General features: G+C 43.4%; 1 protein-coding gene across 1 annotated transcript in view; it reads left to right on the top strand.

The window, feature by feature from the left end:
- The window catches only part of LOC111863047, a gene marked incomplete at its 3' end in the record, with an annotated part of 400,943 nt that overhangs the window by 289,383 nt on the left and 89,268 nt on the right, over positions 1-22,292 (top strand). The window contains exon 5 of the mRNA XM_023848997.2: positions 18,418-18,514. Within this exon, the coding sequence (XP_023704765.1) occupies positions 18,418-18,514 (97 nt within the window). The remainder of the gene's footprint in view (positions 1-18,417; positions 18,515-22,292) is intronic.

Raw genomic sequence — 22,292 nt, 5'->3', positions numbered from 1 at the left:
GCAGCACAAAGGGCTTTCCCTCAGGGACCCCTGTTACTCAAATTATTCGCAGGCGAGGTATTTGAACCTGAGGTTCCTTGGGGAAGCAACTTGACTGTACTCTTTTTACTAGATGTGTCGTTAAGTGCCCGATTCACATTAGCTTCCGTAGAAGTTACAGCTTTGCTCAGACTGTACGCCTTGCATTGAGTAGTAAAATTGTCTTGTACACATCTTGCGAAGCAGAAACTGCTTTGGGGGGGGGGGGCACACTGAGCAGTTGAGACGTGGGAACAGTGTTTGTCCGCAAGTTTCAGATAGTGCTGCAGTCAGCTGTTGAATGTTATAAGAACGGCTAGTCAGCAAGTTATAGGATATACAACCCGAGTACACGAACAGTGTGGAGGTAAAAATTAAGTTGTCCTTGTGCTTAACTAATTAAGCATTACGCTATGAAGGCGTAAGGGGAAGTAGTATATAGATTCACATTTTCTCAACCTCGGCACTAGCTGAAGGTTAGTGGTCAGCTTCACGCCTCGGTAGCTTTACCACCAAGGAAATAGTCCCCTGTACCCATTGGACAGGAGGTTGGGTGGGCCCCATAGTCGGTCTGGACGACTTGGAGAAGAGAAAATTCTTGACCCTACCGGGACTGGAACTGCAACCCCTCGGTCGCCCAGCCCGTAGCCAGTCTCTATACCGACTACGCTAACGAACAGTCTTCATTACATAAATACACTGATACGCTCTCAGTAGATTTCTTGCAGAACTAGTCCGTGTTATTCTTCGTGACGTAACAAGGTTAGGTCAGACCTGTTTTCTTATAACGTAAATTCAACGGGTGACACTGCCCAAGGAATGCAACTGGAACATTGAGAATGCAGTCTGTTAAACAAACTTAAACAAACATGAGAGGACGACAGTGAACGACAACTTTGAAAGGTTGTAGAAGGAAATAATTATGGCGTATTTCAAGCAGCATAGTGCATGGAACAATTGAGAAAGACTCGTAGTACGAAGGACTTTGTTCGGGTAAAGCGACCTTCGGTCCGAGATAGAATGTGACATCTCCCGAATAACAAGGGGAGATATTTATTGCTTAATTGCAGCATTCGGTGATATCAGGTTCAGATCGATCCCAGGGCATGGATATTTTTCCGTGTTCTGTGTTCTAGAATGAGGAGCTTCATAACTTGTACTCTTCTCCAAGTATAATTAGAATTATCGAGTCAAGGAGGATGAGGTTGGCAGGGAATGTAGCACGAATGGGGGAGAAGCGGAATGCATATAGGATATTGGTGGGAAAGCCAGAAGGAAAGAGACCACTGGGAAGACCAAGGCGTAGGTGTGTGGACAATATTAAAATGGATCGTAGAGAGATAGCATGGGATGGTATGGATTGGATGGGTCTGGCTCAGGATAGGGACCAGTGGATGGCTCTTGTGAACACGGTAATGAACCTTCGAGTTCCATAAAATGCTGGGAAATTCTTCAGTAGCTACAGACTTGGCGGCTCCTTAAGAAGGGCTCAGCTCCATGAGTAAGTAAGTTCTGTGTTGTGGCATTTTGATCATTCGAGCCAGATACTTATTTTAGTAAGGTTTTCTTTTATTGCTAGTGGGGTGGGACTAAGTCCCTTGTACTGCTGCCACTTCTGGCCTCTTGTACCATCCCCAGATCATAGATGAGGGTGATTGTGGAGCAATTGGTGGAATGAAGATTGGCAGGTGAAACTGAAGTACTCGGAGAAAACCCGCCCCAGCGTCACTTTGTCCACCACAAATCCCACTTGACTAGACCCGGGCTCGAACCGGGGCCGCCGCAGTGGGAAGCCAGCGACTAACCGCTTGAACTATGGCACGGCCCTAGTAAGGGTTTAGGATAATTTCCCAGCAGACAAGAGCCTGTTTCAAGTCTCCCGTAGCGCAAAAGAAGAACCCGATTCTTGGTTTATATGACGTAGAAGCCATGGGAAGGAGGGCATCGTGGTGTGACTGGCACGAACGAAATCACATGTCTGTTATAGCTAACGCATGTATAACCCAGTAAATTGTATAAACAAGTAAAGGAGTGCGCAAATATATACACCGGAACCACAATATTTCTATCCTTTTTCTGCTGCTTTGCTTTTTCTTTCTGTTGTTATTACTTTCTTTATTCACCCTCTCGATCTTCTTTTATATCCCCGACACCTTTTTCTAGGCCCTTTCATTCTTTTCGTTACCCCTTCGCTTGTCACTTTTTTAATTTCCCATCCTTTCCTCACGTAAACGTGCGGTGTGAGTTCCACCTGTACAGGGAGTCAGCCAGACGACAGCGAGGCCAATGACATTTTCCATTCAAGAGATTCGCAGGTATTAGGACGCAGAAAATGCCCACGAGAGGCGCTGCAGTTCGTTAACGGTGTCTCTGTGTAGTGAATACTGCCTGTAGAGACAGATGTAGTAGCGAATCACACACTGCATTCGCGTGGATCTGTCAGAATTTACATCGACTTCCTGGTGATTACTTTGTAATTGGATGTCAGTTGATTAATCAGGCCATCAGATAGAAATCCTGGCTGCATCAGTGCAGTCTGAATATGGTTACAATGTCACAAAGTGATCGAGAGGTTTATATCGAGATTGATGAATCGCCGAGTGATTGTTTGCGAAGGAAATGCAAATCTTATTGTTCTATTATGGTATACGTGTTATGATTGCATACAGCATGGTAGTCTGTAATGATTCGAGCGCCCAACTATCGACAACACGTGTTTGATGTCTTGCAGTAAAACTCTGCTCCTCACACTCCCAAATTTTGGTAGTAGCAGAAGGTAAATCACTCTCCACCCAAACTGTGGAAGCTTCTTCATTATTCTTCCAACTGACGGCTCGTCTATTATAATATTATCTTCCCAGATGTGTCTCGATGCCTGAAGTTCCCACAAAGTTTTGCGAATAAAGTTTGTGCCCATTTCTCATTGTCCCATATATGCTGTATGCTCCGCCCATCTCGTTCTTGTGGTTAGTCTTGCGGTTATCATTATTATATTCACCATGATCATCATACGCAGTGAGCTGTAAACGTTTCTTAATACAGGGTGTCCGGATGAAAGGTATCCAAAATAAAATCATATCTCAGAAAAAATTTATTATACACATTAGTGGGGTACACCATTACAAAGGGAAACTATCAAAGTTTTTTTTTCTGCGTATATAACTTTCTCAGTAAATTTAAATGTGGGCTCCCTTTGTGGCACGACAAATATCCATACTTGAAGCATGTTTGGTGTTACCGTAAGTACAGGGTCCCTTATGCGGGCTTACAGGTGTTGAAGGTCGTTGATCTTAACCTGGTAGACAATGTTCTTCACATAACCCCACAAGAAAAAATCCACTGGGGTTAAATCTGGCGACCTAGGAGGCCAAGCGATTGGTCCACCTCTGCCAATTCATATCCCAGACATCTCTCTGTCCAGGTGGTTCCTAACATGGTGGCAGAAATGTGGCGGCGCATGCGCGTAAGCCTGTATGAAAAGAAAAATTTTCAGAGTTTTCCTTTCCGATGACATAAACCGGATACGTGGATGACAATTAGTTTCCGAGATATACATTTTTTATTTTGGATACCTTTCATCCGGACACCCGGTATAAGACGTGGTTTATAGTCCATTGCTTGCTGAAAATATATATGTTGGAAAAATACATTTCCAATCTGAACTCTTGTTCCGTTACAAAAATTGTGTCACGAAGGGCTGAGGCTAGTTTGTGAGCCTGTAATTCTTTTCTAGGGACGCAGAAGCATGAGTCGTGGGAAGTGGAACAGCTAAATCGAACTTGGAGAGAGTAAATCGTGCGTAGTTCGAGTCCCAGCGTGAGGTTCTGCGGAATATTTGCGCACGGGTCGCCAGTCAGTAGAATCATGAATCAGTTGCGAGGGCGGGCAGATACTCGTGAGTCATTCGGCCCTCTCACAGCCACTCCCTCTGCTCTATGTTCGGGAATCAGCATCCCTGAATGCAACAAGGAGATTAGTACATTTCTATATCAGATAACACTGTAAGAGTTCTATCGGAACTGATTTATTAGCGGCCAAACCCGTGCACGTTCTGTGACAGTCTTGCCACAGTTTCTGTGATATCATAACCTTTTGAATTGTGCAATAAATCATGTGCAGTAATGTTTAATGTAATTAAAATAATTTATACAAAATAGAAGTTGTTTGTTGAAATTAAGTTTGGTACCCTATAATCAGTTTTCCAAGTGCCTGTATAATGATAAATCTGTCCTTTTTTTTTTTTGTCTAAACTTAGAAATAAAACTTCACACTTTCTGGTAATTTTTCTCAACTGCGCAATGGTTACGAGGCCGGATGGACCACAAAGTCTCTACTCCTGTCTGAAATTGAACCGTATCGTCCAGCTTATAGTCAGTCATTTTAGTTACTGAGCTCTCGAGGCCCATACTTTATCTGTGTAACAGACTTTTAAAGTCACACTAAACCCAAAAGTGTTTTAGATTACATTAGTATACCTTGTTTTAAGTTCAATGTCAATTAGTTTTTAGAGTATCACATGCAGCATTATGTTCTATGAAATTTATTAAAATATATTCACTTTTAAATTCCATCACAACATGTTTCGACCAATGTGGTCATCATCAGGTGTTGAAATTAATTGGCGAGGAAACTGCTGTCCTCTGTTGTTGCTTATGTTGTTGAATATACGAGTATGTAGGTCCTCTCGAAGCGCATGTGAGTTTGAGTTGGAGGGTTGTGTTCTCTCCTCTTGTGTATTGTGCTGCTTGTCTTTTTAAAAACTAATTAACACTAAGTGAAAAGCGCAACAGGATGCTACAATACAATATTGTATTTAGATCGTTTGTATTCTGTAAAGGCGCGTCCACATTACTCGTGCTCGTGCTCGCCAGGCTTGTGCTCGTCGGAAGACTCGTCTGGCTTTTACTTGTGCTCGTAAATCTTCGTCCACACTACTTCAGTTGCTCGCCAGGCTTCGGCGCGTGAGGATCCGTATATTTACTCGTAGTGTGTATAGGCTGTAGTCGTATTTTAATTTATTGGATATAGTTTTTAAATTTTAAATTTGCTTGTCTCGTGACTTGTCATGTCGTCCACATTACTCGCGAACATAGCGAGTCACACGAGCACGAGTAATGTGGACAAGCCTTAAGACTATCTGATGAAACAATCCTGATACGTAGACAAGGCCACGAAAAGAACCAACGGTAAGACTGTGATTACGAAGAACTAATTGAGCTTACTGAGTGCAATAACAAACGTTAATTAAAGTGTAGTTACGTAACAGGAAGTCAGTTAATTAAACAGCATCGCGAGCTTCGTTTCCTGGTTCTAAGACTGTTCTACTTTTTACGAAGGTCTGGGAATTCACTTGAAATTACCGTTTGACAGACTACGGGTCAGATGACCAGAATTCGACTCCAACAGGAGCAGGGAGTTTTAGTTCGTTATCGCGTCCAGACCGGCCTTAGGTACCATTAGTCTTGTATTCATTGGCTACCGGAGACTATTTCTGGAGGAGGAGGTAAATTTACAGGAGCGTGAAACTGATAAGTAGGCTGCCTCTGTCGTCTAGTGGCCAGAGTTCCTGGTTACAGATTCACAGGTCCCGGGCTCGATTCCCGGCTTTACGAGATTTTCTGAGAAATAGTGGGTCTGGAACGGAGTCCACTCAGCCTCGTGAGGATAACTGAGGAGTTATTTCAAGGATATAACGGCTCCGATCTAGAAAACCGAGATTAACGGTAGTGGGGATCCGTTGCGCTGACCACGCGACGCCCTCTATCCGCAAAAGTTAGCACTAACTTCGCCGACAAGCGGCGGTCGCTCGGTCGGTATAGTTCGCTTGCGGACTACAGGCCATGGAGTTTGTTTTCTTTGTTATGAAACTGACAAGCTACCTCTGTCAAGTTCCGAGTTTGGGAATGCGTGGACCTATACCTTCACTGCTTCTGTCATCTTCATGGCATGCGGCTTAAGAACAGAGGCAGCTTTACTTTAGCTTTACACTAGCCTCCACATTCGTCCCAGTTCTTTGCGTGAGATGCACAAAATGAGCGCTCTTGTCGTTTCTGTTTGTTTGATATTTACATTACATTATCGGGACGCTGCCCCTAGACGTTTACTTCTTAATTTCTTGCAATCAATAGTACCAACATGGCGGACGCACGAAGTTGTGAGGTGTGAGCGACACGAGAGCCAGTTAATGTAGGGTCCTGGACGTGTAACAGATGTTAGAAAAATATGCAGCTTCTGTTAAGATAGTTTTATTGTTGTAAAGTGAGACAACGGAATGTCGGCTGCTTGAAATCTGTATTTAGGTTTCGGGTAATTGAGCACCCATTGGGTAAAGCATGTGAAACATGACGTGGAGATAGATGCTACTGATGTCTGCATTTCCAAGTCAACAGTAACAAATTTCCTGACCGTGCGAATCATTTGTTTTATGTGCAACAGATGTGAAATTCTTAGCAAGAAAAAATAAATATACGGTACTTGGTACTGTTAACGCTTTCGTGAAATCAGTTTCTAACAGCTAGGAGTATTCATAATTCTCGGGTGCAAAAAACGCATGTTGAATTTGTGTACCTTTCCAGTCTTGTTAATTTCATGTACGTATGCAGTCATCAATCGCCGATGACAGTGGCCGCGAGGTCTAAGGCATGAACCGTCATCACCCGCTCGAACGTTTGGATCATGGGTTCGAATCCCACTCGAAGCATGGATGTCAGCGTGCGTTTTTCTGTGTTTGTGCTGTCCTGTGTGTAGGTAGAGGCCTTAGGACGGGCTAATCCTCCGTCAAAGGAGTCTGAAAAAAGCGGCCAGGGCACAACAATAGGCTGTAGAACCATTGTGAATGCGTTTCTTTGATCAGTCTCCAGTTTAGATTCTGTATAGGAATTTAAGGTCATGTAAGACAATTTTTCAAACGTAACCAAGGGATTTAAATATCATTATGTATACGAGGTGCCGGTCACGGTAGCCGAGCGGTCTAAGGCATGCACTGTCTTCACTCGCTAGGAAGCCGGGATCGTGGGTTCGAATCCCACTCAGGGTATGGATATTTGTGTGCGTTTTTCTGTGTTTGTCTACAGGTAGAGGCCTTGCGACGAGCTGATGACTCGCCCAAGGAGTCCTACCGCATGTGTAAGATCTAGTAAACCGAAGTGAAACGGAGAGTTTCATGGAGGTAGGCCTAGGCCCAAATTGGGGCTGTAGCGCCACAGAAAAGAAATGTATACGAGGTACCTCGACGTATAACGACGTAGACCGACAAGAACAAGAAATGTTATTCTGGTGGCTGTTAAATATGTTCCAGTTGTCCCCCTCCTTACACCACAGTGCAGAATAATTTAGGTCCCCATAGTAGTTAAATGAAGGTTTCCGCCCTGTGGTCTAGTGGTCAAAGTTCCTGCCTACAGATCTAGAGTTCCCGGCTTCGATTCCCGGCGCTACCAGATTTTATGAGAAGTAGTGGGTCTGGAACGGGGTCCACTCAGCCTCGTGAGGATAATTGGGGAGCTATTTCAAGGAAATTGCGGCTCCGGTCTAGAAAACCGAAATTAACGGCCGTGGAGATTCTTTGCGCTGACCACGCGACACCTATCCGCCTAAGTTAGCACTAACTTCGCGACAGGCGGCGGTCGCTCTGTCGGTATAGTTTGCTTGCGGACTAAAACCATGGAGTTTTCTGAAATTGGCTTTGATACTGGGTTGACATGGATATCTTGTGCTTAATTACGATAGTTATTGTCGGAAGTTACCTGTCACAACACATGCGTGTGGAAGTAGCTTGATGTAGCGTTACCACTCTTATTCCGAAAGTATTCGGCTTCAATCTTAGCTGTATTACACGCATCCTAACGAACTGCTCTGTAGATTTTCCTCAGTTCCTTTATTCGCATTCTAGCATAGACACTGATCACTTATTTGCAAAGTCTTGCCTATTCATTAATCAAAATCATCGAACTGAGTCATTTGATGTTATATAATAGCTGGAGTTCAAACTGGCCCTGTAAATAATTTGAAGAATCGATCCTGAAACTGGAAACGATTGTGTCCTCCCACATTCCAGTCGACTTAGCATCAGCCAATCTGATATGCACTCTAATTTGAATACGCCTGCATAACCTGTGCAGTGGATAAAACTGTCGCTTAATAAAAGATGAAAGCGGCATTTTTATTTTTGTTCGTCCTGTTGTTTGTGGTTATCATTAATCAACAACGGCACATCATGTAATTGCTAGTAGCCCAGAATTCCATGCATCAAGAAAGCTCCTCTTATCGGGCGTAATTTCACTTTTATAACTGCAGTTAAATTTAACAGCCAACGAAATTCAGTTCAAACAAAGCTATAAATAAAACAGAACTGCGTTGGGAGGTGATCGTTGTTTATAATTTAACTGTACTCTGTTCGGAAAGCATATAAAAACAAAACTTCGCTGGCAGGCGGTAGCTTTTCCGCTTCTTATTGGCTAACGGACGGGGAAGTACTCCAAACGCGGTACACAATGCCTCTCTTCATTACAACAGTAGATCGTTAAGTCACAGAGGGCATTGCAGAATAATCAGCGCGTTGTGAAATACGCTTTTAACTGGCCATGCTGCTATTTGCTCTTCCTTTGTTTATGTGTACTCTGCAGACATTTCGAATGCAGGAGGCAAGTATTATAACGTGCAATAAATGTCGGAGTTACCTGCAAGTGCGGTTTTGAAGAGTCGAGTTGAATCAGACGAAGCGATTCTGAAGTTGGGTGGAGGGTGGGGTTTGTAGGAGACCTGTCTCAGTTCCTGTTATGTTTATAGTAACAAAGACATAATGTTGCTTTCTCTTTTTTATTCCTTCCCATTTCATTTATCATACTGCATTCGTAGCGGAGTTCAGTTGTCATCTTCATTCTGGGAATTCCTAGCCCATAAAGACTTCGCTTCTTTGTGTGAAATCGTGTAGGAAAGTCACGGCATTGGGGACTGTTGTAAAGCTGTATTTTCTTAATAGTCTTCCAGTATTTGAACATTAGTGCAATGCCCGTTGGAAATTCTACGAAATGTTTTCCCATTTGTCACATAATGTGTATTTATTATTGAAGAGTCGGGTCGCCTGGGTTGCAACGGCGTCTAGGTCGGAGAGAGTCCGCGTTCTGGAAGAACATGTCTCCTTCAGCGTCGAGGAGTAAGACAAGCAAGAAACCAACAGACGAAGGGAGCAATCTTCTCACAGTTTCTTGTTTGGCTTAATCTTCGACCCTGAAGATGGAGGCATTATGTTCGTCAGAAACGTCATGTCGGTACTCTACTAACCAATTTAGTATACGCTTAAAATTTTCCACGTAAAACTATGTCTCACGTTCTTGGCATTTTCAGCTCCAGTGGTTAGCAGAAAGCGGTTACTGGTATGTCGCCTGCCTGTCTGTCTGTCTGTCTGTCTGTCTGTATGGATGGACGTGCGCCTCGCTAACGCCTGAATGGTTGGACGGATTTTGTTCATATTCTGCTTTCGATATAGTATTGGTCCTAGTCCGGTGCCCAGCGAAACTGAACATACCGAAACCAAGGTTTACTGTGGGGCGAGAGGGAGCAGCAGTGTATTCCCCCCCCCGTCGTACCGATCTTTGCGCCGACGTTTTTAGAACATCCTCCCACGCTGGTCACTAAAATATTTTGACCGGCATTATATCCGAAATATCGCAGATTCCGCCCTTAGCTCTGCGGTGTTTCCGGTTCAACTTTTGCTTTACTGCTAGTGGGGTGGGACTGAGCCCCTTGTACTGCGGCCACTTCTGGCCTATTGTACCAGCCTCAGATGATAGGTGAGGGTGATTGTGGAACAGTTGGTGGAATGAAGATTGGCAGGGGAAACCAAAGTACTCGGAGAAAACCTTCCCCAGCGCCACTTTGTCCACCACAAATCCCACTTGACCAGACCCGGGATCGAACCCGGGCCGCCGCGGTGGGAAGCTATGGTACGGCCACTCTGGTTTCACTTAGTTCTAGCAAGCTACTGTCGGCACGATACCTCGAAATAAGCTAGTACTGCTCCTTCCACATCCCTTCCAGTTCATTATTCTTAAATCATTCTGCAATTGACGCTGTGTAACTTGGATAAAAATCGTCTTTAAGTAAAAAAGTATCAGTCAATAAATTAGAAGATGACTTTTCTGGCTGTGACGCCGTGTTGTCTGGTAGAGTAAATATTTAAATCTAGAACCTCATCAATAAAAAATTACCCCTCCGTCCCTCTAACGTATTTTCAAGCGGTTACTGTTCACCATGTTTCCACATCAAAAGTTTGTGTGCCCGTTTTGTTTTCCCAAATATTCCTGTGTATGGTTTACTGTTCTACGCTCTTCCACTCCGTTTCTTTCTGCTGTCAGTGGTCAGGGTACGAATTGTAAGAATGACTCTGCTCCTCTGCATATCCGGTGAGGCGGGTTGTCCAACTCGGTGATAGCGTATCCACACTGACGTGTCCGCCTCTGTGGTCTAGCGGTCAGAGTTTCTGGCTACAGATCCAGAGGTTCGGGTTAGATTCCCGGCGCTACCACATTTTTCTGAGAAGTAGTGCGTCTGAAACGGGGTCCACTCAGCCTCATGAGGATAATTGAGGAGATATTTAAAGCAAATAGCGGCTCCGGTCTAAAAAACCGAAATTAACGGCTTGGAAATTCGTTGCACTGACCACACGACACCCTCTATCCGCTAAAGTTGGCACTAACTTCGCCGACAAGCGGCGGTCGCTCGGTTGGTTTAGTTCGCTTGCGGACTAAAACCACGGAGTTTGTTTTATTTTCGCAGTTGCGTTCTGTTCGACTAATTCAAAATTCAAAGCCCGCTTAATAGAAAATATTTTTCGTATTTCATGAGAGCTCTGATACTGGACAATACTAAATGTACAGCACTGATATGTAAATCGGAAGGGGCCAGTTGTATCTGTTTGAGTACTGACTGGAAAGGGTCTAAGAGAATGTTTTGAAGATTTGACTTCTGTTTTATGATCTTTCATATTGTGACGTCTTGTTATTGTGGATGCGAACACCTGAGAATCAGAAGAACATGCTGTCTCCATATGTTTCCACATAGAGACGGCATATTCCTCAGAAACGTCGGTATCGACATGCAAAGCTGCATGGTGTCACAACCCAGAAAATGACAACCTTAACATTCGCTGCCCCGGAAACTAGAAGTTATGTGGCGTGTCATAGCAAATAGTGTTTCATTAAAACAACTGAGTAACCAGGATAAGTGCCGCGCCATAGCTCAAGCGGTTAGTCGCTGGCTTCCCACCGCGGCGGCCCGGGTTCGATCCCGGGTCTCATCAAGTGGAATTTGTGGTGGACAAAGTGGCGCTGGGGCAGGTTTTCTCCGAGTACTTCGGTTTCCCCTGCCAATCTTCATTCCACCAATTGCTCCACAATCACCCTCACCTGTTATCTGGGGCTGGTACAATAGGCCAGATGTGGCCGCAGTACAAGGGACTTAGTCCACCCTCACTAGCAATCAAATAAAAGAGGATAAGGCTCTTCTGCTACATGATTTAGTTAGAGTAAAACGTACATACATTGGAATGGAAAAACATTAAGCAAATAACTAAAATGTTTTAAATTGAAACTCGTTTTATTCTGTCTTTCGTAATGTTTCTAGTAAATAAATATATATATATATATATATGGTTGTTGAAACTGAAACACACATATTACACAGAGTAGATTTAAACTCTGTTGGTGATTTGATTTTTTAGAAGAATAAGAAATGAAGTTGTGTAAAACGAAGATAACTGCAGACAAATATAATTCATAACTAAATAAATATATTTATATGGAGGGGATTCTTTCGTGTTTTGAAATATAGTTATAGTGGGCTCTTAAATCGTTTAAGTATTAGACATAAGAAGAAGAAACAGGTCCCAATTTCATTTTCTGGGCATTTGCCGTATGTAGGCTTCCGGTGTTCTGGATTTGTATGCTTCCGGTGTTCGTCACATATTCAAGACACATTTCGATTCGCTGTGAATTTCATTGGAAAAGAGTTGGCATATCACGGTTAGTGCAGTAATTGCCTATGAGCTGGATGACCAGAGTTCGATGTTGGTCAAATTTGGAGTAGGGACATAGGAACTTTGATTTTGCTAATAAGTTCACGACTAGGGTCCACACAGCCTCCTATTAAGTACGTATCAGATGTCTTTATCCAGGTTAAAACGGACGGGGCCTGAAGCTGACCGCTCAGCCTCTCTGAATAGGTAGCCGAAGCTCTTTATCCGGGGGTTAGAGTGGCCTGGACATAACGTTGACCACTCACCTGCATCTGTCATCGAGGTTAGCGTGAATTGTGCCACGAATTCTCGTACCCTTACCTTGTGTCTTAATTAAACACAAGGAAAGCGTTACCTTTACCGTAGTCATGAAAAATGCAAGAGGCTGAAATGTGGTAAAGTTATTGAATTGTAAGTGAAGGGTCAGTGTCGTAGATTTGTCACTTCCCCCCCCCCCTGGCCCTACAGCCCCAGTGGGCCTAGGCCTACCTCCATGAACTTCTGCGTTCACTTCGTTTTTTCTAGATTCAGGCCTCCAGTGTTCGAGCGGGCGAAGACGGTTCATGCCTTAGACCACGCGGACACTGTGATTGGCCTTCATTGTATTATATGTTATATAAATGGTTTGGTGTCCTACATCGTAAAGGAAAAAAAAGGTAAAGCTATCTTACACATTAGGTAGGACTCCTTGGGCGGGTGATCAGCTAGTCGCAAGGTCTCTACCTGTACTCAAACACAGAAAAACGCACACACACAAACTAAACATTCATGCCCTGAGTGGGATTCGAACCCATGATCCCGGTTTCCAAGCGAGCGAAGACAGTACATGTCTTAGACCGCTCGGCTACCGTGACCGGCCCCCAGTCGCTTTACCCTAATGTAAATATCCTTCTGTACTATTTATATTATCTATGGCTCTACAACCCGTGTGGACCTCAGCCGCTTTTTCAGTTTCTTAATCTATACACACTCGGCAGGACTCCTTGGACGGGGGATCAGCCAGTCGGAAGGCCGCTACCTACACACAGGAAAACACAAACACAGCATAAACGCACAGAAACATCCGTGCCTTGAGTGGGATTCGTACCCAGGACTCCAGTGTTCGAGCGGGCGAAGACGGTTCATGCCTTAGACCACGCGGACACTGTGATTGGCCTTCATTGTATTATATGTTATATAAATACTTTGGTGTCCTACATCGTAAAGGAAAAAAAAGGTAAAGCTATCCCTGTAACAGGCCACGAAGGCCCATAGGGTTGTGAGACGTGAAGGCTGCCAGACGCCACACATGGCATTAAGGTTGCACCTAGGGAAGATTCCTGATACTCATTTCTGCTAGAGGCTGAATCGACCCCAGGGCTATAGTGCGGCTGGAACGATTAGGCAAATTGCAAAATCCACCTCATCGGGGCTCGAACCCTCGACCTTCCGGCTTGTAGCATAGTGCCTCAACCAACTATGCTACCGCGTGCCCCCTGGTGACCTACAACGTACCAGGCGAATATGTTTTTTTTTAGTATAGTATTTCATTTCGTCTGTCTATACAACGGAATATTATACAGACAATTATTGTGTGACCATCGACATGTCTCCGTACCAGTATGTTGTCATCAGGTAGATACTGCATTGAACTAGCATTCATTCATCAGTAATCTGTCAAGACGACAGGTCCACAGTCTATTCCAAAACAGTTCCTCCACTTAATGCGATCTAGAGCTTTCTCCTTCAAATGAAAATATCCTCTTCTGTCCCCAAGGTCATCCAGCATCTTCTTACATCTTCTTCCTCGTCTTATGGTCACTTCTATCCGCCCCTCTATCTTTCCTTCAGTAACTTCTTTTAGAAGGCAGTTTCTGCGTAAAACATGACCAATCCAATTAGCCTTCCGTTTTCTTATTTCGTGTAGGATATTCCTCTGATCACTGACTCTAATTAACACTTCTTCATTTCTCACATAATCGGTCCAACTGATCTTCTCCATCCTTCTCCAACACCACATTTCAAAACTTTCCAGATGTTTCTGATCTACTGCCCTAAGTGTCCATGTTTCAGCCCCATACAGAGCTATGCTCCAAATGTAGCATTTCACTAGTTTCTTCCTCAAATTTAAGTCCAATTTGCTGGTAAAAAGATTCTTCTTCTTGCTAAATGCAGCTTTTGCCATGGCAATCCTGGATTTAATTTCACTAGTACACCTTCCATCATCTGTTAACAAGCTACCCAAATATTTAAAACATTTCACATTCTCCAGTTGTTTTTGGTCTATCTTTATTGTGACTGGGGTTGGTTGTCTCGAAATTTTCATTACTTTTGTTTTCTCCACATTCATTTCCATGCCATAGCACCTTCCAATTTCGATTAGTCTATCTATCATGCCCTGTAGCACAGTTTCTTCCTTAGCTATTAACACAAGGTCATCTGCATATTTCACAGAAGTAGCATGTAACGACAATTTACATAAAATCACCGTACTAAAGGAATCCCTTTTTTTATACCTGTATTAACTAACTAATTTAACTTCGTGGACCAGAGCTCTTCTTGCGAAGCCGCCACATGAACAGCTACTCAAGAATTTACCCAATATTTTATGGAACCCGAAGTTTGATTACCATGTTCTCATGAACCCAACACTGGTTGGTCCCCATCTTGAGCCAGAGATTCAAGTCCTTACCACCTCATCCTGTTTATCCATTTTAATATTATCCTCATCGATGTTAGAACGTTTAATTATATGAAAGAAACAGCAGTTGGAATTATGAGTCCTTGATTTTCCTGCCAGTTATTCTGATGCTGAGTAACGGAACTGAATAAGCTGGCACGTAATGAACGTTCCCCATAAATCCCATTGCCTGAATATAAGTGGTTTCTCGAACTGAACCTTCGATGATCGTAATAGTGACAAGGCGCTGGATGCAACAAGGGCAACGAAGTAGTGTGCTTAAGTTGGAAGTGAGTCGGGCCTCCGTGTACGGCAGTGCTGGGTTGCGCCAGACACATGCCTGCTGCCGCGGAACTAATCTCTGGAAACGAATCAGCAGTAGTGATAACGTCCGTCCAGTAAACTTCATCTTATCGGAGCTGATAGAAACCGTATGTACAGTTCTTGTTACTCGTATCTTTGCCCGATTATACAGAACAATAAACGATGAATTTATTCATTTATATGTAAGAACTATGTTGTTATTAACTAATTTGAGTGTGTTGATCACAAAAATAGAGACTCAGAAAGTTGTAAGAAATTCAGCTCAATTTCCTTAATTTGAAAAAAATAAATAAAAATAGGCTTATGAGATCACCTTGCTGTATGTCTGCGTATCTCCCCTCGTCCCGTAGTTTTTGTTAAGAAGCGTATAAGATCACCTTTCTCTCTCGTGTGTTTGTATACCTGTCTGTCACCATTCACCCCAGCTTTTCCGTTTTCTGTGCGGTCCTCGTCGCATAAAAGGAAAGTAGGCGTTTAGTTCTTCCCTGAACTTATTGTTTGTTCTCAGTTTTGTACTCAGGGAAGTACATACCATTTATTAAGCAATTTGAAATAATGGTGTTATTTAAATGAGAAAAAAAGTCTGTTCAGAAATAAATAATTAGTCGCTTGATCTATGCTCGACAAAATATTGTGATGACCAGGGCCCGGATTTTGATGACCTGAAAATATTTAAAAAATGACCGAAAAAATCCAGAAAAATTACCTAAAGGAGGAAAGAAAGAACACTTCGCTTCCATATTTTTCACATTTCAGAAAACATATGAAGAAAAATTCCCTAAAATGGCCAAAAATGACAAGAAATACCCTTAAAAGCCCAAAAAATTACCCCCCAAAATGAAAAAACTACCTTAAACCTAAAAATGTCAAAGAATGACAAAAAATTACCTATAAAATTTACATTTCTGTAACAAGCAGCTCATATCCCAGATTTATATATTTAAGACCATCGCATAGGATACAAGGAAAAAAAGATGACATGTCATCAAAATCCGGGCCCNGCCAGAAACTTGTTGACTAACGAGGTTCTTTCGCACATACTGTCATTTCCCCCCCCCCCCCACACACACACAAATGTGTGTGTACTTTAGCTGCAGGTTAGATCCTATTTATGAAGCAGTACTCACCCGTTTTATAGAATGAGCAAGGTTTTCAGTACAGAAATGGCCTCTTATAGTAGATTGTGTAACAGGAGATGACTAAAGTGGTCATTAGTGCTTAAATGACTAAACATGGATCATATTAACTGGTGCCAGACGGAACGGTCTCTCTGTTATCTGCTCCGATACGCTATCACAGTGTAGGGCTGTTTACACATGCAGACGCTTCTGTTTAAACAGCAACCCCATTTACCGACGATGGCTGCAAATTAAGACATTGCATCGCAGCACGGTTGCTGACATGACAAATGTTATAATTGATTTCACAGGTGAGCAATTATGTAAACTCTTAATGCGCATTTTTCCAGAGATTATATACTTTTTACATAATTTTTCTCCTCTTATTCCCGCTTTGGAGCGTAGGGCTGGTTTCTCGGTTTCATGACCATTTTTGCAGACGGTAGGACTCCTTGGACGGGTGATCAGCTCGTCGCAAGGCCTCTACCTAAACACAGGACAACACAAACACAGAATAAACGTATACACACACTAAACTTCCATGCCTTGTGTGGGATTCGAACCCACGATCCCAGCTTCGGAGCGAGCGAGGACAGTACATGCCTTAGATCGCTCGGCTGTCGTGACCGAGTTTTGTGTATTAGAGGCTATTAAATATTTTCGTTAATAAATAACTGGTTTTGTGCGAGCTCTGACTTAACATTGCGTACCCTTCCCCAGGTATTGCCATGGCGATCAGATCACCAATGATTCAATTGGCGGATAATGTATTCGCGTAGGCGATTACAAACGAATACAGAATATTAGTCGGAGAACCTGTAGGAAAGAGACCATTTGTGAGGCCTTGACCGAGATGGGAGAATACTTCAAATAAATCTTAAACGAATAGGATATGTTTGTATAGGCTGGATTAAATTTACTGAGGACAAGGTCCGTTGGCGGACTCTTGTCAAAGCGGGGGAGAGTGGAGATATAGCTCCGCCTTTCTTTACCTCGGCACTGGATGGAGGTGAGTAGTCAACTTCACGCCCCCGCCGCTTTACCCCCGCGATAAGGGCCCCCAGTACTCATTGGATAGGAGGCTGGGTGGGCCACAGGAGCCAGTGCGGACGCTATGGAGAAGAGGAAAATCTAGCATTGCCGGGAATCGAAGCCGGGCATTCCAGCCTGTAGTCCTCCGCTATAGCGACTGAGCTATCCCGACAAAGACGAAGGATTTATTGATCAGCGGAACGATTATCGGCTTTACTGAAAGAAGACTCGAGTGTTGTCTTACGACGTGCTTAGTTGTGTTCCATGGCTCTGGTGTTTAGTTTCTCCTGGCGCTAGCTGTGAAGAATGCTGTCTTTCCGGATGTGACGTCGTGCTGTCAGCTATAGTCCATTCACGGAGACGAGACAGCGTAAACAAAGCCAAGCCCCGAGTCGCCACAGCTGACAGCAAGGAGTGGCCAAAGCGCGCAGTTACTTCAGTGTACTCGCTGCATTCGGACGCACGTTAGCCTGCATTCAGACTGAAGAGTGAACTTTGGACGCCCCTGTAACGGGACACGCATCTCGTGATCGATGCATGATTTCATTCATAGAGCGAAGGAGATACCGCGTGCATTTGTTTACGAGGACTCTCTCGTCTCCGCGAATGGACTATAGAAGTCTACCGACATTTCTGAGGAACGTACCGCGTCCATTCCATGGTCCAATGAATAGTAGTAAGCTGAGGAAGCAAGTACTCTGCCTGTTTGGCGCACTAGTCTACTTCTCTCCGCAACGTCGGCAAACTTCCACCAGACTAGAAAGGGCCATCCAAGAAGGCAGTACTTCTCATGTCTCGTTGCTGATGGATAGCTTTTCTTGTTACTTCTTGTATACAGTTTCATTTTGACACGGATTACATTGCGTTGCATGAGAAGTAGCATAATAAAAGTAAGGTTGACAACTTCACCTCCGTCTTTGAGCCGATTGTCTAGAAGATGTGGGAGCCTCGATGTCTCACACCCTATGGGCCTCCACGGCCTGTTACAGGGATAGCTTTACCTTTACCTTGCTACTTCAGGTGTTCGCGGAATCACAGAATTTTAGAACTCTTGGCGTACAGGAAATGAAGGATGTATCTTTAAGTCATGATGCCCGTTTGTACACCGAATCACAGATGCTAATCACTGCATATTGATGTTGACGTCTGGTCGTTTTGTCCCTTAGCAGTTACTGGTTACGTTTTAATGCTCTCTGTATTCGTAATTCTCGGTCTTGTCTATGATGTTACTATAGCAGCTGTATGCACTGTTGCAGGGACCCTCCGGACCCCGCAAAAGGGCAGTTTCGAGCAATGGACCACGTCACGGATCCTCCAACATATACCACGGTTCCGATAACGGCCTCGACGTAGGTGAGTGTCTTATGGAAACTAGCCAGCAGAAGGAAACTTGCATTGATTAAGAAGCTGAGGGGACAGTGGCATAATAATAATTTGTTATTAATGTTCATTGAATTGATGTATATTTTATAAATTTCTTATAAATTGTATTTCTGTGAGTGTAGCTAAATTGAAGAAGAATGCCGTTTTCTTGCATGTGGCACCGTGTATATCTTGTGTAAACCGACGTATCGGAGGAACGTGTCGCCTCCATCTTCAGGGTAGAAAACTCCGCGAGCGCGGAATCAGCGTAAGCAGGTGGCTGCAGANACTGCTGGTTCCTCGCTCGCGGAGTTTTCTACCCTGAAGATGGAGGCGACACGTTCTTCCGAAACGTCGGTTAAAATATCTACACGGTGCCACATCCCAGAAGACGGCATTCTTCATAATTACCGCCGTAAAAACCTAAATTCTTAACTACATTTAAGTTACTACACGCCTTGTTTCTCTGACTTTGCTGCTTCTCAAACCTGAAAGCAGAATGGCGGGTTCATGACTTTATATTTGTCCCCAGATACAAGTCTTACACATTTTAATCCAGCCCAGAACCAAGATACAGGTCTCTGCCCACGGGAGAGATATCCAGTGCTAATTTCTTTCAAAAGAATGTCCCACAGGCGGGAGAGGAGAAAGAAGAGGACGCATCAGTACGGCTTGCTTTAATGTGTCACTGTATTTGAATTAATGGAGGAAACGTGGATACTCAGAAATGTTAGCTCAATTCGCTTGGCGGTCGAAAGCTTTACTTGTCAGGACCGCCCTGAACCATACCATTTTAATTGCTCCCAGCCGCCCTACAGAAGATCGCATGTCATACGAGACATATGACGTGCTGTTCGTGGGTCTGACGTCTCGAGCAATATTTTCGATTCAAGGTGACGTAAAACGAGGTCTTTGTTGATAATATCACTGCCCTGTTCGACCGTGTTGTTTTATTCTTCACATGAATTTAAAACTTTACACTAAAAATGTATTGGTATGAGTAATATTCAAGCTGATCACCTGCTCAAGGAGTCCTACCGAATGTGTAAGATCTAGAAAAACCGAAGTGAACGGGAAAGTTCATGGAGATAGGCCTAGGCCCACTGGGGCTGTAGTGCCAAGGGGGAAAAATTAGTAATATTCAAGGCCTGAGTCACTAGCTCTGTGACACTGAAGAATTCACAATCAGTTTTCACTTGATTGAACATGATTCTAATAATTATGAGTTCATTAGTACGTGTCACTGTTTCAAGCTATTCATCATATCATATATGCCCAGTTTGATATAGCTTCATCTCGCGCCAATGTTCGTCTCTATGTTGGCTCCATATTTTGGAATATCTGTCGTTATTACCACCCGTCTGAATTCTTGTCCATGATGTATATTTATGCTACCCGTCTTACAGTGCACACAATTTCACCTTTTTCTTCACTTTTACACTACATGTTTCAGCACTAATGTGCCATCTTCAGGTGTGTCTCTATCCACGTCAAACTGTTGCACTGCATGCCATGACGTCTCCATCATAAAATGACTAAAATGTGTATTCGTCATGTATAACAACAAATTCTAAATACTAAAACCTTTCAGGATTCGTCATCCATACGTCGTATCTCAAATACGCGAGTCACGCCAATCCTCCTCTGTGGGAGCACTCTTCCTACATTCTTGTGTGTATTGTGCTCTGTGTTGTGTCTTGCTCCTGTGACTGTGTGCATCTGATTTCTTGATGATCGTATGTGTAAGTGCATTAGAAAAATCCGTAACGAGTAATTGTATTCCGTAGTTACAGCATGAACCCAGTAGTAAAGGTATCCTTGTAACAGGTCGTGGAATCCCATAGGGTCGTAAGATGTTGAGGCTCCCACATTTTCTAGACAGTCGGCTCACAGATGACGGTGAGATTGTCAGTGTGACGCGCCGGCCGTCCTTTACTCCCGGGAATATTCCTGGTACTCATTTTTGTTAGAGGCTGAGTCGACCTCCGGGCAATAATGCGGCTGGAAGGATTCAGTAAATTGAAAAAATTTACCTCATCGCATGGCCCAATAGCGCAACGTTTATTTTAAGAAAGTAAATAATATACGTCGGAAGGATTGACACTTAAACTGCAATACTTACTTACTTACTCATGGAGCTGAGCCCTTCTAGAGGAGCCGTCAATTCTGCAGCTACTCAAGAATTTCCCAGCATTTTATGGAACCCGAAGGTTCATTACCGTGTTCACAAGAGCCCTTCACTGGTCCCTATCCTGAGCCAGATCAATCCAATCAATACCATCCCATCCTATCTCTCTAAGATCCATTTTAATATTGTCCACCCACGTACGCCTTGGTCCTCCCAGTGGTCTCTTTCCTTGTGGCTTTCCCATCAATATCCTATACGCATCCCTTGTCTCCCCCATTCCTGCTACATGCCCTATCCACCTAATTCTGCTTGACTTGATCATTCTAATTATACTTGGAGAAGAGTACATGTTATGAAGCTCCTCATTATACAGTTTTCTCTAACCTCCTGTCACTTCATCTCTCTTCGGCCCAAAAATTCTCCTCAACACCCTGTTCTCAAACACGCTCAGTCTGTGTTCCTCCCTTAATGTCAGAGACAAAGTTTCACACCCATACAGAACCACAGGCAAAATTATGGATTTGTATATTCTAATTTTTATGTTTTTGGACAGCAGACGTGAAGACAAAAGGCTCTAGACTGAATGGTAGCAAGCATTACCCGAGTTCAGTCTCCTCTTAATTTCCTCCTGAATCAGGTTTCGATCTGTTATCGTTCCCAAATATCTGAACTGTGCCACATTTTCAGAACATCTGTTTCCTATCTTTATATCTTGATTTTGGTGATGAGAGTGTAACATATACTTAGTTTTTTTCTGTGTTTACTTCTAGACCAACCTCCTTACTGGCATCAGTTAAAGTTTGTGTGTTTTCTTTATGGTATCTACATTATCACCCAGTAGATTCACATCATCGGCGTAGACCAACAGCTGATGTGTCCCGTTTAATTTCAGTCCCACCTGGTTTCCCTAGACCTTCCTAATGGCATATTCTAAAGCAAAGTTGAAAAGAAGTGGCGATAAAGCATCTCCTTGTTTTAGACCATTCTGGATAGGAAATTTATCAGACAAATGTTTACCTACACGGACTTTACTATACGTTTCGTTTAAACACATTTTAATCAACCTAACTAGTTTCATGGGAATCCCAAACTCTATCAGAATATTGTACAATACTTCCCCCCTAACTGAATCATAGGCTTTCTTGAAGTGTATGAATTGCTGATGTACTGTCTCATCGTACTCCCTTTTTTTCTCCATTTGAACTGCAATAACGAATTTTAAAAGCTAACGTGGGTTAGTACATGATCCAGAGTGAATCGAATACCCTGACGAGAGAATCTAATGAAGCCCATTGCAATAGGCGTACCGTCGCTTCAGTCTCTCATCAGCTTTGCCTTCAGCCACTTCGAGACACTTGTCTCTTCGCTGCGGGTAGGTTCCACCTCTTGTAATTGTTTGAGGCGCGTTCTCGAGCGCTTAGACATGACACTGCCATCGTCACTTCGGAAATTGCGCCCTCTACAGCGGTCCTTCACAGGACCAAGAAGATGAATCGGAGAAGTAGAATATACGGCTCCGTCCCCGTGTATCCCTGCCCAAACCCAAAGTTTACATTGACTAATCTGAAATATTGCCGTCTCTTGGAAAAACGCACGTTTACAGAAAATATGTTTTCAGCTTTAATAAGTCGCTTCTGTACT

This window comes from Cryptotermes secundus, unplaced genomic scaffold (assembly GCF_002891405.2).
Source record: "Cryptotermes secundus unplaced genomic scaffold, Csec_1.0 scaffold1525, whole genome shotgun sequence".
NCBI lineage: Eukaryota > Metazoa > Arthropoda > Insecta > Blattodea > Kalotermitidae > Cryptotermes > Cryptotermes secundus.
This window is presented reverse-complemented; position numbering and strand designations above follow the sequence as displayed.